Source organism: Physeter macrocephalus, chromosome 11 (assembly GCF_002837175.3).
Source record: "Physeter macrocephalus isolate SW-GA chromosome 11, ASM283717v5, whole genome shotgun sequence".
Classification (NCBI taxonomy): Eukaryota; Metazoa; Chordata; class Mammalia; order Artiodactyla; family Physeteridae; genus Physeter; species Physeter macrocephalus.
Window position 1 is genome coordinate 57,556,257 of NC_041224.1, and position 17,811 is coordinate 57,574,067.

General features: G+C 48.1%; 1 protein-coding gene across 1 annotated transcript in view; it reads left to right on the forward strand.

The window, feature by feature from the left end:
- Nucleotides 1-17,811, forward strand: part of ANKDD1A (ankyrin repeat and death domain containing 1A) — a 33,435-nt gene that overhangs the window by 14,158 nt on the left and 1,466 nt on the right. Inside the window, 8 exon segments of the mRNA XM_028494927.1 lie at nucleotides 866-970; nucleotides 1,643-1,741; nucleotides 6,353-6,451; nucleotides 6,993-7,091; nucleotides 9,826-9,924; nucleotides 13,046-13,132; nucleotides 14,624-14,725; nucleotides 15,782-15,883. Of these exon segments, the coding sequence (XP_028350728.1) occupies nucleotides 866-970; nucleotides 1,643-1,741; nucleotides 6,353-6,451; nucleotides 6,993-7,091; nucleotides 9,826-9,924; nucleotides 13,046-13,132; nucleotides 14,624-14,725; nucleotides 15,782-15,883 (792 nt within the window).

Genomic DNA, 17,811 nt, shown 5'->3' on the forward strand with positions numbered 1-17,811 from the left:
TTAACTAGAGTTCAAATTCTTTGTATACAATGAAATACAAGCTGAGTTTAAAAAAAAATTTTTATTTATTTATTTATTTATTTTTTTTATTTGGTTGCACCAGGTCTTAGTTGCGGCTCCAGGGCTCCTCATTTTAGCTGCGGCTTGCCAGCTTCTTAGTTGTGGCATGTGAACTCTTAGTTGCGGCGTGCATGTGGGATCCAGTTCCCTGACCAAGGATGGAATCTAGGTCCCCTTCATTGGGTGTGTGGAGTCTTATCCACTACACCACCAGGGAAGTCCCTACACCCTGAAATTTGACAAGTGCTACTCCTCTGTAACCCAAACCACTGTCAAGATGTAGAAGACTGTTCCATTAATTTTTTTTTTTTTTTTTTTTGTTCCATTGATTTTTATGACCCATTGATGGTTACAATCTATTTGGAAAAGTACTCCAAATAATCTAGCTGTAATGCAAGACCAGGGTAGAAGCTCTGGGCTATAAACATAGGATTTGCAAACCTCCCTCACTTAAATATTGCTTCTGGGGCTAAGAGACCTTCAATAAAGCAAAGCACAGTAAGCCTGTATTATCCTAACTTGACCTATGAGGAAATGGGGGCTCAGAGAGGTATAGGTAACTTGCCGAAGACCACAGAGCTGATAAATGCTGGAGCTGGGATTTGAACTCTGGCATCCTGACTCCCACCAGCCCCCGTGAGGCTAAGTGGGTCCTGCGGATGTCCCAGGGGCCTATCCCCATTTTCAGTGTGGTTTCCTTTGGAAAGCTGTTCTGATCCCAAACACTCATTGTTTGGGAGACAGCCAGTGTGTGAGCAGGGCCTCCCTTCACAGACTGCAGGGACCACCCTGGGCTTGTTTCCAGGATAGCCTGACCTTACTGCACTGCGCAGCCCAAAAAGGCCACGTGCCAGTGCTGGCGTTCATAACAGAGGACCTGGAGGACGTGGCCCTGGACCACGCTGACAAGGTGAGTGTGGCTTCAGGGCTGTGTGTCCTTCCTATCGGGCTTGGGATTCCTGGGGCCTCTCCTGTACATTCCTTGAGTGCATCTCTTGAGCCATGGGTAGTGCAGACTGGACCCCACCTCAGGGAGTTGCTGGTCTAGAAGGGGCATTAGGGCACAAATGAGCAGGACGCCAGTAGCACATGGTCAGTTCCCTCAGAGAGACTCTGATATGGACTAGACAGGTTAGAGAAGGGAGACAGTGCTTTCTGCTTCCTGGAGGAGGTGGAACTTGGTAAATGAACTAGATTTCATCAGTAAGATTAGAAAGCAAGGGGCATTCCAGATGGAGGAGAGACAATTGCTAGAGCTTTAGAGGAAAAGAGCTTTTGGTGTGTGAGTTCAGATGGGTTAGAATCTTGGGAATGAAGGCCTGAGAGGTTGATAGGGGCCTTCATGGAGATCTCAACCCCCAGCCTCAGGAATGGGTCCGTTATTCAGGAGCCACAGGAGGATTTCAGTGGGGGAGGGACCCACCAAGTGGGGTCTTCTTGGGAAGATGGTCTGGGCTTTCCAGGCAGGGTGTATAGGGCAAGGGTTGGGAGAGTGTCTGGAGCACTGCAAGCCCAGTGTGGTTGGGGAAACTGAGGCCAGGTGGGCAGGGCAAGGAAGATTCACTTTCTTCTCCGCCGCCAGCTGGGAAGGACAGCGTTTCATTGGGCTGCGGAGCACGGACAGCTGGGTTCTCTGGACTTCCTTGTGGGCTCTGGCTGTGACCACAGTGTCAAAGACAAGGTACTGTGACCATGGGTCCCAGGGGGAGGGCCGGGCTCTGGGCTCCTGACCGGGGTGGTCACGGGCAGCTCACCTGTGTCTGCTGCCAACTGCAGCGTGCTAGAGGGGCTGGTGGCCCAAAGACCAGCGTGTGTCTGATGCTCGTGCAGCAGGCATTTTTCGAGCACACACTATGGGCCAGCCGTGTGCTGTGGGTGAAGAGCACAAAGATGCCCAAGACACAGTTTCTTAATCAAGGAATTCAACCACAATCCTAGGAAAGAGCTGTGAGCCAATGTGGGGAGCCAGGATGGCAAATCTGATTGGTTGGTAGTGATGCCTGGAGTGGGTTTGAGCGGGGCTGTGATTCCACTGGGGATGTCTGTTGCTGGGGGGAATGGGGAGGAGTTGGGGGACAGTAGCCACGTGCCTGCTGGTTATTTGCTTTCTTTGTGTTTTAGTAATCTACTATGATTATGGCAAAAGTAGGATGAGACCACTGAGGAGGGAGCAATTCATTCAGGGTGGAGAGCTTATAAGCAGGAATTCACCTATCTGAGAATAGATGAGGGGTTGGGACCCAAGGGGACTACCCTACAAATGACTTGTATCAATGGACCATTGCGAATCATTAGGCAAATGTGTTGCAGGAAATTCTAAACAGTGCTTCCAACAAAGGGAAGAATTCCACTGTTAATTTTCTGATTAATATGCTTGGCTAGGATACAAGGAGTTCTGTTTACAAAGCTAGTGACAGAGCTCACAGACCAATGGATCACAGGATCTTAGATCAAGGGCCAGTTCAACCTTCCCATTTTACAGATGTGGAAGCTGAGGTCGAGAGAAGGGGATACTTTAGCCAAGGTCACACAGCAAGACAAAGGTCGAGCTGGGTTTGGAACCAGCATCCTGATGCCTACCCCTGTGCTCCTCCTTCTCATCAGGCTGCCTCCTGCGGCCCTGAGCCCTGGGCGTCTGCACCAGATCCGTCCACCCACACTCACCCTTTCAGGATGAAAAGGCTAAGTCAGGTTCTGAAATTCAGATCAGGCTGATTTCCTTCATTTCAGAAACATGGGCGGAGCAGGTTGTGCTCTGTGCCAGGCCCTGAACCAGGAACTGGGAGTACAGACAGGGGTAAAGGATGACCCTTGCCAGGACACATCTGCCTAGGAGGCAAAAAAAAAAAAAAAAAATGATGTACTCAGGGCCCCAAGAGAGCAGGAGCACCAAACTAGAAAGTAAGAAAAGTTCAGCTTTGATGAACTTACCCAGAATCCTGCAATCAGAAATTCTAGAAAGAAGCTTTTAAAATTACATGTCCCGGGCTTCCCTGGTGGCGCAGTGGTTGAGAGTCCGCCTGCCGATGCAGGGCACATGGGTTCATGCCACGGTCCGGGAAGATCCCACATGCAGCAGAGCAGCTGGGCCCGTGAGCCATGGCCGCTGAGCCCGTGCGTCCGGAGCCTGTGCTCCGCAACGGGAGAGGCCGCAGCAGTGAGAGGCCTGCGTACCGCAAAAAAAAAAAAAAAAATTACATATCCCCCCTGTTAAGTGTTGTATTTTCCAATGAGGAATGTTTTCATTTTGAATTTCATTTGGGGAGAGGGCACAGTAAGCTTTTCAAGGCTTTGGGCCACTGACGGTCTGACTCGTGCTAGGACCCGCCAGCCTGTGTAGGGGGACAGACCTGTCAGAACAGATGACAACATGCCTCACGCTGCAGGTGCTGTGGTAGGGAGGCATTGAGAGCCCGGAGAGAGTGATTAATTCCTCTGGAAATGTCAAGGAGAGGCTGACAGGGCCCCACAGAGGTGGAGAGCCTGGATGTCCCCACAGGTGGAGGGGAGAGGCCAGGCCCAAGGCCAAGGCCTCCTTCCACCCAGCCCCCTGTCCTGCCTGGGCAGAGTGTGAGGGCCCTGGCAGGAGGTCCATGCCATCTGCAGCTTCAAAGGGCAGGAAGTAGATATTTATAATCCAGAAGGAAGAGGGAAGCCCTGCCCTGTTTCCACAGCTCTGCTAACTGGGGGCACGTGCCAGACCCCAACGTTCACACACTTCCTTCCGGTCTCTTTGAACACAGAGACTTCAGGCTGTGGCTACACCGCCCACAGCCTGACCCTTGCTTGCTGTGGCGAGCCGACCATGGAGTGGGTGGGAGAAGAGCCGAAAAAAGCTGTTGAGGGGATTTTTTAAACTTAATTTTATTTATTAATATAATATAATGATGATCATAAAGGAAATGTAGATGTTTCCTCCTTGACCCTGTAAGATAGTTATAGCTGTTTATGTGTGTGTTTATCTATCATGGGGGCAGGTATGTTTTTAACTACTTTAAGTACTGCTTTGGCTTCTGTATGTGTTCACATCCTCATTGGGCCCTTTATAGGTATCTGTGCCTAAACTGAATGTCTCCTGGGGAAGGTACTGAGACAGACCAGGGCAGAGGAAAGCACTTGACCCAGGAGGCCCCTGTAACTGGTTCAGCTCGATTGTCCCCATGGCCTTCTGGGCATGATGCATGGCTGAAGCTGGGTCTTCCCTTCTGGATGCTTTTGTGGGTCCCTCCAGGGTCCTTGTCCTGGTCCCCCATCTGTGGTTCCTCTGTAGGGACATACCTTTCCTCAGGCTGGCCACGTCCAGCTTCCTCCTCTTCCCTGGGGTCCCTTACCCTCCTGCAGCAAGATCCCTTTAAGGACGATCACAAATAGGCTGCCCTCTGTGGGAACACTTCCAACACAAAGAACACTGTGCCCTTTGCCTGCCCAGTGGAGCCACCTCTCTTGGCTCTGTCACTGTCACCTTTAGACTTCTCAAGGGTGAGGCTGCTCCCAGTCCTCTGGTTCTCAAGTTCCGGGAGACACAGGTCAAGCTCTCCATCACATTATGTATTATCATTGAACAAATATCTACTGAGTGTCTATCATGTGCCCAGGCCCTATTCTAGGCACTTTGGGGAAACTTCAGAGAACAAAATAGACAAAAATCCTTGCCCTTGTGATGCTTGTGTTCCAGCCAAGAGAGTCAGCCAATAAACAACAAGCCTAGTATACAAGTGGATTGTAGAGGGTGTTAGGTGGTCAGTGCTATGGGGGAAAAGGAAAAGTGGAGCAGGATAAGGGGATCAGGAGAACAGGAGGTGGGAGTTGTGGTTTTCAGTATTGTGGTCACGGTGGGCTGCACTATTCAATGAGAAGCTAACATCTTGAGCAAAGACACAGGAGGCGAGCGATTGGGCCATGTGGCTGCTGGGCACAGCCTGAGCACAAGGAGAGTCTCTGGGGCTGTGGCCTGAGCAGAGGGAGGGGTGGATCCGAGGTCATGAGTTGGGACTGGCCTTAGACTGGAGCATGGAAAAATAGGGATTTAAAAAAAAATTTTTTTTAAGTATTTTTATTAAGCAGATATTCATTTTTATTTATTTATTTATTTATTTATTTATTTATGGCTGTGTTGGGTCTTCGTTTGTGTGTGAGGGCTTTCTCCAGTTGTGGCAAGTGGGGGCCACTCTTCATCGCGGTGCGCGGGCCTCTCACTGTTGTGGCCTCTCCCGTTGCGGAGCACAGGCTCCAGACGCGCAGGCTCAGCGGCCATGGCTCACGGGCCCAGCCGGGCACTTTGGGGAAACTTCAGAGAACAAAATAGACAAAAATCCTTGCCCTTGTGATGCTTGTGTTCCAGCCAAGAGAGTCAGCCAATAAACAACAAGCCTAGTATACAAGTGGATTGTAGAGGGTGTTAGGTGGTCAGTGCTATGGGGGAAAAGGAAAAGTGGAGCAGGATAAGGGGATCAGGAGAACAGGAGGTGGGAGTTGTGGTTTTCAGTATTGTGGTCACGGTGGGCTGCACTATTCAATGAGAAGCTAACATCTTGAGCAAAGACACAGGAGGCGAGCGATTGGGCCATGTGGCTGCTGGGCACAGCCTGAGCACAAGGAGAGTCTCTGGGGCTGTGGCCTGAGCAGAGGGAGGGGTGGATCCGAGGTCACGAGTTGGGACTGGCCTTAGACTGGAGCATGGAAAAATAGGGATTTAAAAAAAAAATTTTTTTAAGTATTTTTATTAAGCAGATATTAATTTTTATTTATTTATTTATTTATTTATTTATTTATTTATGGCTGTGTTGGGTCTTCGTTTGTGTGTGAGGGCTTTCTCCAGTTGTGGCAAGTGGGGGCCACTCTTCATCGCGGTGCGCGGGCCTCTCACTGTTGTGGCCTCTCCCGTTGCGGAGCACAGGCTCCAGACGCGCAGGCTCAGCGGCCATGGCTCACGGGCCCAGCCGCTCTGCGACATGTGGGATCTTCCCAGACCGCATCGGCAGGCAGACTCTCAACCACTGCGCCACCAGGGAAGCCCTAAATTTTTTTTTTTTTTAAAGTAATGTGTCTGTCTTAAAGCGTAAGAAAAGAGACCAGAACTTGGCCCTTGAAAGTGCCCCTGGTTTTTGGTAGTTTTGGGCACAGTTCTCAGAGCAGGGTGGCGTTGGCCCAGCGTGCAGGGCCGCAGCTCGTCACCAACTTGCTCTATAACCCTGGACATGTCTCCCCTCGCTGGATCTCAGCTCCAGCGGGTCTCCAGGGCCTGCAAGGGTCTGTGATTCCACTGACCCCTCAGGAGCCCTTCTCCCCGCAGGAGGGGAACACAACCCTTCACCTGGCCGCCCGCTGGGGCCACCTGGCTGTGCTGCAACGATTCATGGACGTCAGGCCGGACCTGGAAGAGCGGAATGCGGTGAGTCACCACCTGGAGGATGCAGAGATGTGTGACACTGGCTTGCACCCTGCCTTCCAGGAGCCCGCAGCCCATGGTGCAGCCTGATTTCCCCTGGTAGGGGCTCTGAAGCCAGGAGCAAGGACGTGTTGTCAAACAGCCCACGAGGAAAAGACGAGCAGCAGCACAAAACTCCAGGCTCAGAGGGGCACTGGGCCTGAGGGATCATGGAGAGGTCATACACACAGTGTGTGTTCAAAGAAGGGAGAGGTCACTGTGGCCAGGATGGAGTAGGAGGGAACAGACAGAGCAGGGATGAGGCGGCTTGGAGGGCAGGGAGAACACGAGCAGAGCTGTGGCGGAGGGAGTGAATGCCCCATATGCCCCTCAAGGTGAGAATCAGGTGCGGGGCTCAGGGAACCACAGATCACCAGGTCATGTCTGCAGTTGCAGGGAGGGGAGAGCTCAAAGAGCCCCAGAGCCCTGGCAGAAGGTGTGTCCTCTGGTCTCAGACTCTGGCCTCAGCCTCCTGCCATCCTCACACCGCTCCCCTGTGTTTCAGGAATGTCTGACTGCCCTGCACGCAGCTGCTGAAGGGATCCACCCCGACTGTGTGCAGCTCCTCCTCAGGGCCGGGAGTAGTGCGAACGCCCTCACCCAGGTAGCCGGGCCTCCTCACGCACGACTGGTGTGTGCCCTCGGCTGCCTGCAGAGACGTGACTGTGTCAACTGTAGCAGCCACGATGATTCCTGAACATTGTGTGAACAAGGCTGTGAGGGAGCAGGCTCGGGTTCTGGACTTGACTTCTCTACTGCTGAGCTCTGTGACTTTGGGCAAGTTACTTAATCTCTCTGAGCCTCGTTTCTCAACTATAAATTGGAGGTGATATATACTTACTATTTTATATTGCTATGAAGGCTAAATACCTAGCATATTGCCTGGGACATAATAGGAGCTCAGTACCCATTAGTGTCTTATTGCTGGGCACGTGACAGTTCACAAAGCCCTTTCATAACTATTACCTCAGAAAAACTCCCCCCATTTTACAGATGAAAGAGGTTCAGTGACTTTCCCGGGTCGCAAGTTGGTAAGAAGCAAAGCTGAGTCTGAAAAGCCTATTCCCCTGACTCCAGAGCTCATGGCCTGAAACGTTTGCCTTGCCCAGCAGGGGTAGGGGTGGGGTGTCCCCAACATGAGGGCCACACCGCAATTAGAGCTGGGGCCTGGGTGTGACTCTGGGACAGGCCTCTTTCTCCCTTACCATTGCACTCTGTGAGTTGGCCATTAGACATTCTCTGTGTCCTTGAAAAGGGGGTTGTGGCCTTTCTTTAGGTAGGAAGTTGGTGTTTTTGTTTTGCTTTTTATTTTTAGATCAGTGACAAATAATCTTTCTTGGATGGTTGAACGGCTGCAGAGTCTGGAATTCTCTTCTTGTTCTAAATTTCAACAATGTAGCAAAAATAATATTAATAGTGAATAATATAAATAATAGCAAAAATACTTTAAAAAGGAGGAATGAAAATGATATGCTAAAAATATTTGACACAAAAGAAGGCAGTCAAGGGGAAACGGAACAAAAAAAAAAACAAGAGACATTCAGAAAAAAAATAGCAAAGAGAATTCCCTGGTGGTTCAGTGGTTAGGACTCTGCACTTTCACTGCCGAGGGCCCAGGTTTAATCTCTGGTCGTGGAACTAAGATTCACAAGCCGTGCAGCTCAGCCGGAAAAAAAGAAAAGAAAAGAAAAGGAAAGAAAAGAAATAGCAAAATGGCAAATGTAAATATAATAATAATATAAATCGTAAATTCCCTTAAATGTGAATAATGCTTTATAAACCACAAAACATTTAATTTCCTCCCCTGGAAGGTGTGGAGACTACTACCGCAGGGGCATAGCGGGGGACATTACAGCCAAGAGGGGGAAAGTAGCTGTCCCAGGGCAGCAGCCATGTCCTTCTGATGCTGGTGAATTTAAGGTTCTTTCTTCATTGCAAAAGAATTTGGAGACGAAGTGATAGGTTAGAATCAGATTTATTTAGAGAGAAACACACTCCACAGACACAAATTAGTGTGGGCTATCTTGGAAGGCAAGAGGCAAGAGGCTTCGAAATAAGGCGTGGTTAGTTTTTATGGACTGGGTAATTTCATAGGCTAATGAGTGGGAGGAGTATTCCAACTATTTTGAGGAAGGGGTGGGGATTTCCAGAAATTGGGCCACTGCCCACTTTTTGGCCTTTTACGGTTAGCCTCAGAACTGTCATGGCGCTGGTGGGCGTGTCATTTAGCATGCTAAGGTATTACAGTGAGCATATAATGAGGCTCAAGGTCTACTGGAGGTCGAATCTTCTGCCATCTTGGACCTAGTTGGTTCTCATTAGTTTTCATCATGTACTATGGCTATGTCATTCTTTTAAAGGTTGTGCCCTGCCCCCTTCACTCCTGTTTCACTTCCATCAGCAAGGTGTTGCTCCTTAGTCAGAAAGGCCCTTTCTCTGTGCCCAGCACTAGGCACTGGGAGGGGGCATAGACAGGTCATGCCATGGCCACCTCCCCAGCAGTAACAGCTCAGGAGCTTAGAGACTCAGGGGGTTAGATCCAGCTGGTGGTCGTTGGTGGCTTGGAGCTGCCCACCTCACCGGGTCTCATGCTCCAACCTTGACTTGAGGTTTCTGGCAGAGGCCACGGGCTATTCTGACACTCCCACCTCTGGCAGTGTCGTGCAGCAGGGTCTCTGAGGAGAGGGCAAACCCAAAGTGATTGCATTTCCCACTGGGAGGAGGATGGATTCCCACCCACCCTGTAAACTTGCTCAGACTCGACTTTGGGAGGGTGACCAACTCATCCTGGTCTGCCCCATACTGTCCTGATTTTAAAACAGAAAGTCTCGCATCCAGGGAAACTTCAGTCCCAAGTAATCTGGGACAGTTGGTTACCTAGTGGGTCCTGCCTGAGGAGAAGTCTCATCCAGGAAGAAGCCCTCCCTCTGGCCCTGCCAGGCTCCTCTGCGGATGTGCTTAGACCAGCTCCAGCTGGACAGTACATGCTGGGTGGGATTTGCCCTGTACAGGTAAATCTTATTGGTCCCCCTCCTTGAAAACCATCTCCTCAGGGTCTATACTCCACGTGTCTTTACTGGCTAAGGAACTGTGAAGGCTTTGGCCTTTGTTCCGGAGCCTGTGACTGGAGGTGAGGAATATCCTGAGACCATAGTGAACTCCTTTTACTAGTCATCAGGCCTGGGCAAGTCATTGATTTCTCCTGCCTCAGGGTTTAATGGGGATAATAGTCCCAGGGGGGTTGTGAACTGTGAATGGGATAATGAATCTCAAAGTGCTTTGTAAACCCTGCTGTGAGGGGTCCTTAGGATGCTGCATTGATGCCTGTTTCCCTCTAGAAAAAGCAGAGCTGCTTCCACTACGCAGCCCTCGGTGGCCCTGAGGACATGGCCTGGGCCCTCGTCCATGCAGGAGGCAGCACTGACGTGGCTGATCATGTATGTGTGGGGCCTGGATGGAAGGTGGGGAGGCGGGGGATACACTGCTGAGTCTCCCAGGACCTCACTTCTCAAAATAGAAATGGAGAACAGATTAGTGGTGGCGGGGGGGCTAGGGATAGGGGCGTGGGGCAGAGAAGGGAGGAGGGTGTGGTTATAAAAGGACTACACAAGGGACCCTTATGGTGATGGAACTGTGCTGCATCTTGACTATTTAAGGGATACACAAACCTACACGTGTGAGAAAATTACATAGAACACACATGTATACAAATGACTACAAGTGAAACTGGGGAGATCTGAGTAAGATGGCGGGTATTATCAATGTCAGTGTTCTGGCTGGGATATTGTACTGTGGCTTTGTTAGCCGCAGTTACCAAGATGTTACCATTGGAGTGGGGAGGACAGAGCAGATGGGTGTTGAGGGTGGGAAAAAGGCTTTTCACCAGATACCTTTTGTTCTTTTTGGTTCTTTAGGTTTCTATAAATAAAATGTAAAACAATGAAAAGCAATACTTGCTCTCTTGCCACTCCCCTTTCCTACCACATTCCCACAGACCTATTTCCAGGACGATGGAGGCCATATCCAGCATCCTTGGTTATTTTATCTCCGTGGCCTGCTGCTTCCTGGAGAGCCGCCATTAAAGCTCTGAAAAGTTTCCTAGCTCATCCAAGTTGTGCACTTGAGCCAGTTTCCAGTGTCTGCCCATTCACTCTCCCAGGAGACCTTCTTTGGGCCTGATTTTGATTTCACAGTTATCTAGCAATGATCTGAGGACACTGCTGAAATTCTGTGTTAGTTTTACCTAGGTTTCTAATTTTTTTTCTATATGTGTTTCAGAATACTTTTTGTCATTTATTGCTCTTTGGGTTTGGGATTACATTAAGCCTGTAAATAATATAAGAGAAAATGGTCATCTTTGTAGTATTTTATTTTTTCACTACAAACATGTCTTGCCATTTCTTTATGGCTTCTTTTGTAGCCCTCAGTGATGTTCTATGGTTTTTGTTTGGCTTTGTAATAGCCATTTCCAATTATACTCTTCATAGGTACTTTATATATTTTGACCATCATTGCAAATAGACTATCTTTTTAAAATATGTCATTTCTTGTGGGCATTCAATACAGGAATGCTATTGACTTTGGTATTTTTATCTCCTATATGACTTTTCATTGATTTATCTAGAATTTTTTTTTTTTTTTGGTGGGGGTATAATAACTATTTTGACCTGTGTAGATATACAATCACGTTGCCTACAAGTAATCATATAGTTTAAATCTTCTTTTCCAATATCCATAAACTGTTTTTTTCTGGCCTAAACTAGTAATGGCAGTCATGGGCATTTTTGTTGTATGTGTGTGTGTTCTGTTCTGTCACCTTTTGGTACTCAACACGTGAAGGTGTTTTTCCACAGTAAGTATAGAGCTATCCCATTGATTTTTCTGGCTTTGTACTATTCTACTAGATGTGTGTCACCATACACCTAGACAGAAGGATGCTGTGGCAGTATCTCCACTTTGTCATGTAGTCATTGGTCACAGGGAACCACTGGAGATGGAGTCCTCCAGCCTTGAGTGAGGCCTTGGGTGAATGTTGGGTTTGGGTGAGACCTCTGTTCTGGTCCCGGCTGGCTCTCTCATTCATTCATTTCATACATAAATAGTTGTTGAGCACCTACCTAGATGCCGGGGGTAGAAAGTCCAGTAACACAGGGTCTCTATTAGTTACGTGTCCTTGGGTGAGTCATGTAAGTTTTATGAACTTGTTAAGTGTTCTCATTTGTAAGATGAAAGTACGAATAAGAATAACATTCCTATATACTTGCTAGGTTCATGTGTGGAGTAAATTAGATAGCAGAGAATCTTAAGGTGTTGTTGCTAGAAGGGACCTCAGCAAGCATCACTTGCCAGATGAAGAGCAGCAGAGAAGCGAGATGACTTGCGCAAAGTCACGTAGTGAGCTCCTGGCATGGCAAGGTCTCAAACTTGGGATTTCAGGCTCCCACCCACCATGAGGATCAATTGTGGCCCAAGGGATTCAGGCTGTGGGCTGTAAATTCCTCAGGCCACTCATGTCATCCGAGAAGTGAGAAGGTCCAAACTCAGAAGCACTATCTATACAATAAGTCCCCTACACATGAACCAGTTCCGTTCCGAGAGCACATTCGTAAGTCCAATTTGTTCATAAGTCCAACGAAGTTAACCTAGGTACCCAACTAACACAATTGGCTGTATAGTACCGTACTGTAATAGGTTTATAATACTTTTCACACAAAGAATACATAAAAAACAAACAAAAAATAAAGAAAACATTTTTAATCTTACAGTATAGTACCTTGAAAAGTACAGGAGTACAGTACAACAGCTGGCATACAGGGGCTGGCATCGAGTGAACAGGCAAGAAGAGTTACTGACTGGAGGAGGAAGAGGAGGTGGGAGACGGTAGAGCTGAAGGATCGTCAGCAATACGAGACGGAGGGCAAGCTGCAATTTCACTCATGCCTGACTTTGACGGCAGAGGTTCTGGTTCCTTGCTGGATTCAATTCTATCTACCCTCTTTAAAAAATGATTCAGTGATGTCTGGGTTGTAGCTCTTTTTTTCTCGTCATAGATGACACAGTAGCACTGGATTACATTCTGAACGGCTGCTGCAACTTTCGTGTACCGTTCTGTGTTCGGGTCCTGTGCCTCAAAAACTAACAGTGCCTCCTCAAATGAAGAAAATCCCCTCGCCATTTCCTGCGTCCTGAATCGCTTCGTTTCTTCAGTTACTTCTTCTTCCTCTTGTGTCTCTTTGTCCTTTCTCTGAGCCTCCAGTTCCATCAGGTCTTCATCAGTAAGCTCCTCGTGTTGCACAGCAACAGTACTGTACAGTAAAGTACACAAAAGCATGACTAGTAGAGGATGCACGCATGTGACAATGTACGCCAGACATGTGAATTAATTTATGTGATCGGACATGCGCACGCACGCTCGCATCTTTGAAAGTTCGCAACTTGAAGGTTCGTACGTAGGGGGCTTACTGTACTCCTCCCAAATCCCATCTTCTAGCACCAACCTGCAGCTGGGAAGTCCTGGGAGGGACCCATCAACTGATCTGTACCTCTCCACCCCCACAGCAGGGCGCCTCTCCTGTGCACATCACCGTGAGGCACAACTTCCCCGTCCTGGTGCAGCTCCTCATCGACACCGGCAGTGACCTGGATGTGTTGACAATGTAAGTGGCTGCAGAAACCATCTGGGCCCCATGGAGCCTCTGGGAACCCTCCCAGGTTGGCAGGGCTTGACTGTGGTCTACTAGCCTGGCCCAGAATTGAGGAATTGCCCTTTCAGCTTGTCAAAAGTTGTTTGAATATTTGTTGAAGGTAGCATTATTTTATCAACCATTCCTCTAATTTGAACATTTGAGTATTTCCAAGTTTTTGTCATGATGTATAGAACACTGTGGTAAACATCTTGCTACATGCAACCTTTTCCTTTCATTGATTTTTTTTTTTTTTCCCTTAGGGAAAATTCCCAGGGCAGGGGTGACTGGGCTCTAGAGCACAGGTGCAGTAGTTGTGGCGCACAGGCTTAGTTGCTCAGCGGCATGTGGGATCTTCCCTCTTGTGTAACAAGAGGCCTCTGAGTCCTGAAGTTGTGATCAGTCAGGAGCGATTTAAAAATCCCCATCCCCACAATCCATCCCTCAACCATACAATCCTCAGGGCTGCCACACACAACCACTAGTGGTGGAAAGCAATTTGACAGAATATAACATATACCTTTAAAATGGTCAGTATTTGCACGTCTGAGAATTGAGCCTCAAGAAATATATTAAGAGCTCATGCACCAAGATATTTGTTGCAGCAGTCTATCAGTTTTCATTTCAAAAAGGGCCCCAAATACTTAATAAGAGAGAAGTGCTTGGTTAAATTATAGTATAGGCACAGATAGGCTCTTATGGAGTTATAAAAAATGGTGTTTATAGTTTATAATATGCAGGAAGTTATACAGGTGCAAAATTTATATACAGGATGATCTCAAATATGTAAAACCATAAAACTAAAAACATTCTGCATTAAAGAAAATACTAGAAGAAATGTACTAAGACTGTTAACAGGTTGATTTAGGTGGGATAGCGAGTGGTATTTTTTCTTTGTTCTTTCTACTTTTTTGTTATTTACTAAGTTTGCTGAGTATTATATTTATGATTAAATCCAGTTTACCCTCCCACATAACTTCTTTTTTAATATAAATTTATTATTATTATTATTTTTATTTTTGACTGCGTTGGGTCTTCGTTGCTGCACGTGGGCTTTTCTCTGGTTGTGGCACGCGGGGTCTACTCTTCGTTGTGGTGCACAGGCTTCTCATTGCGGTGGCTTCTCTTGTCGGGAGCACGGGCTCTAGGCACCTGGGCTTCAGTAGTTGTGGCTCATGGGCTCCAGAGTGCAGGCTCAGTAGTTGTGGCGCACGGGCTTAGTTGCTCTGCAGCATGTGGGATCTTCCCGGACCAGGGCTTGAACCTGTGTCTCCTACATTGGCAGGCGGATTCTTAACCACTGTGCCACCAGGGAAGCCCCACATAACTTCTTAGAGAAACTCTGTTAAGGCCCAGTTGGGAGTGTACCCACCTTGGTCCTGTCCTGGCTTTGAGCCACAGGCCATCTCTACATGCTTTTCTGCTCTCCGTCCTCTTGGCTTCTTTTCCAGAGGCAGCAGACACCGCTCACCTTGCCGCCGAGCATGCCTGGCAGGACATAGCGGATATTCTCCTCATTGCTGGGGTTAACTTAAACCTGAGATAAGGTACCTCTGCTCACAACCAGCCTCCCTTGCAAGCTTTCATGACTCCCTCTTTGCCAGAGACCCTGATGCAAATGCCTCCTGCTCCCAGAATGTTCAAGGCTTCCCATCTGTTATATATCAGCTCAAAGGCAACCTCCTCCAGGAAGCCTTCCTGCCCCTCCATCACCTTCCCCTGCCTCCTCTGAGGTCCCTCAGCACTTGGCCCGCCCCTCTCCTGGTCCTTGCCTGTGATACGTTTGTCTTCTGTTTCATGGGCCCCATCAGACTTTGAGCTCCTTGAGTCATCTGTTGGGGAGAGGGGAAGAGAGCTAGAGGAACAGCATGTCACCACCCCACAACTCCGTACGTGTGAAACAGGGTTGGGGGAAGCTTCCCGGGTCACAGTGCTTCTGGGGTGGCCACCTCCTCAGGTGGCCAGAAGTTCGAGAAGAGCTGAAGGCTTAGTATGAGGCTGAAGAGGTCAAAGGCTCATGAGGGGAAGGGCCCTTGCACACGTGGCCCAGCCCTTGGGATGGTGTGGGAAAGAGATGGGGGCAGGGAACAGGCCCTGAGGCTGGACCTGGGAAGGGCTTCCTGGGAGGGAAGCTGGGGCCCGGGGCAGCTGGCCAAGCTTGAAGAGGAGCTTCCCATCTCCCCGCAGGTCCCTGGAGGTGGTGGAGGCCAGCACTGTGCCAGAGGCCTGGAGCAAAGGGCTGGAAACCTGAGAGGAGGCAGCAAACTTGACACAGGAGCCCAAGCCCTTTCTCTGGGTTCTGGTTTCATCTGAGACATGAGGTTGGTAACATCTATCTCACAGATGACCTTGAAGACTTATGCAGGCTGAGTTTTATAAGCTTTAAGTCCTCCTATTCTAGAGGAACACAAGAGGTGGTTGCTGGAATTATTGCCTTATTCTACCTGTGACTTGTCCACACCCAGAGTTACTCCCAGAAAACCCTTCTGCTCTCCAGTGTAGACTGCTGGAAACCACTTTCTTTGGGCAGGAGGGTCTGTAGTCAGTGCTAGAGGCCACCCTACACCCTCTTATAGGAACTCTGGCTTCCCTTCTCCCTTCTTACCCGCAGCAAGGAAAAACCACCTTGCCAGTGGCCGCCCACTTCAACCGTGTCAGCCTGGTGGACATGATCATAAAAGCCGATCGCTTCTACAGGTGGGAGAAGGGTACTGTGTTTGGTCTCTCCGTATTGGAAAGGGAGTGGCCATGGCTTCAGGTGGAGTTGGCTTTGAACCCCAGCCCTGACCATTTCAGGGGCCCCTCAGTTTCCAAGCGAGTGATAATCCCTGCCTTACCTAACACTAGGGTTCTTTGGGAGAATCCAGAGGTGGGTGAACACCCAAACCACACTGAAATAAGGCTGACTGAGGCCCGTGCCAGTGTGGAGATACTAGTAGACCCTGCTCTAGCTCCTGGTTGATGGATGAATGCATTCATGCATGAATAAAGAAATGGCAAGTTGGTTCCAGCTCACTGTCAGCTCCAAGTGATTGGAATTGTGGCTTGGGGTGTTCTATTCAGGCAACTTTCTGAGTCCAGAAGGAAAGTGTGCTGGGATTGATTAGTGATATCTGCTGTGGATTTGGGAAAGAGGAGGGGCAGATGTAGTAAGGTCCTGTATTTACAGCTCCAGTGTCAGCAAATGGGGGTGGGTGGAGAGATTATTTGTTGTCCTTAATGGTTGCTTTTATACACAGAAAATAAATTTTTGCATTTATTTCAGTTTTAGAAATTAATACTAAATTGTTTACAAAATTTAAATCCTGCTTTTCCTCAAACTTTTAAATTTATTTTTACAATCTTATTATTATATTTATACAACTAGTAAATTTTAAGTCACTTTCAAGGAAGCCTTTTTTTTTTTGCAGTACGCGGGCCTCTCACTGTTGTGGCCTCTCCCATTGCGGAGTACAGGCTCCGGACGGGCAGGCTCAGCGGCCATGGCTCACGGGCCTAGCCTCTCTGCGGCACTTGGGATTCAAGGAAGCCTTTTGATTAAAGTTTGGTCCCATGTTTAAGCATAATTAAACTACCTTAAATGTTTTAAACTGAAAGAATAAATTTAATATTTTAAGCACTTCAAATGCTTCCTAAATTCTTAAATTATCCCGTTAAATGCAATAAATTAAACCTATAAAGTGAATCTCGAATATCATAAACATTCTGATATTGTTTACAAATTTAGTAGACTTCTCTTACACTTCTCAAAAAAATCACTGTCCAAAAATCAATCAATTGATAAATTTCCATAGGAATCATAAGATTTTCTCTTTCACTGACATGCTGGATTCTTGTAAATATTACAACCCCTTTACATACAACAGATTACTCCTAAATATTAATACCAATGGTTTGATGAACTGATTCATCTCTATGCTTAATTTTTTTTTTTTTTTTTTTTTTTTGCGGTACGCGGGCCTCTCACCGCCGCAGCCTCTACCGTCGCGGAGCACAGGCCCCGGACGCGCAGGCCCAGCGGCCATGGCCCACGGGCCCAGCCGCTCCGCGGCACGTGGGATCCTCCCGGACCGGGGCATGAACCCGCGGCCCCTGCGTCGGCAGGCGGACCCCCAACTACTGCGCCACCAGGGAAGCCCCCTCTATGCTTAATTTTAAACCACCTCAGGCTTTAAAAGTTTTCAACACTAAAGCAGTGGTGCAGTTAGAATCACAAATCCCTCCTTCCTACCCCTAGACCAGTTCAATCAGAATGTAGGGGGTAAGGGCCAAGCTTCTGTGGTTCTTAAAGCTCCCAGATGATCCCAATGTAAGATGCAGCTTTAGAGAACACTGCTCTAAAGAAAGAGTTTTTACCACCCGAGGAGAGAGCCAAGCTCCCAGGTCGTCACCTCCCAGGTGACTGGCCAGACACAGTTAACCAGGATGTAAGATTCAGAGCTGCAGATGCCAGAACTCACCTGAGCTTTTTTTGTTTTTCACACACACACACTGTATTTTATTTTTACAAGAGATAAATAAACTGACACCAAGCATTGTAAATGGATGACCACAACAAAAGCAACAATGATTGCAATTACCAAACACGAAACACACTCATACTATGACATAATATTGACATTCAGTCCAGTAATCCTCCAC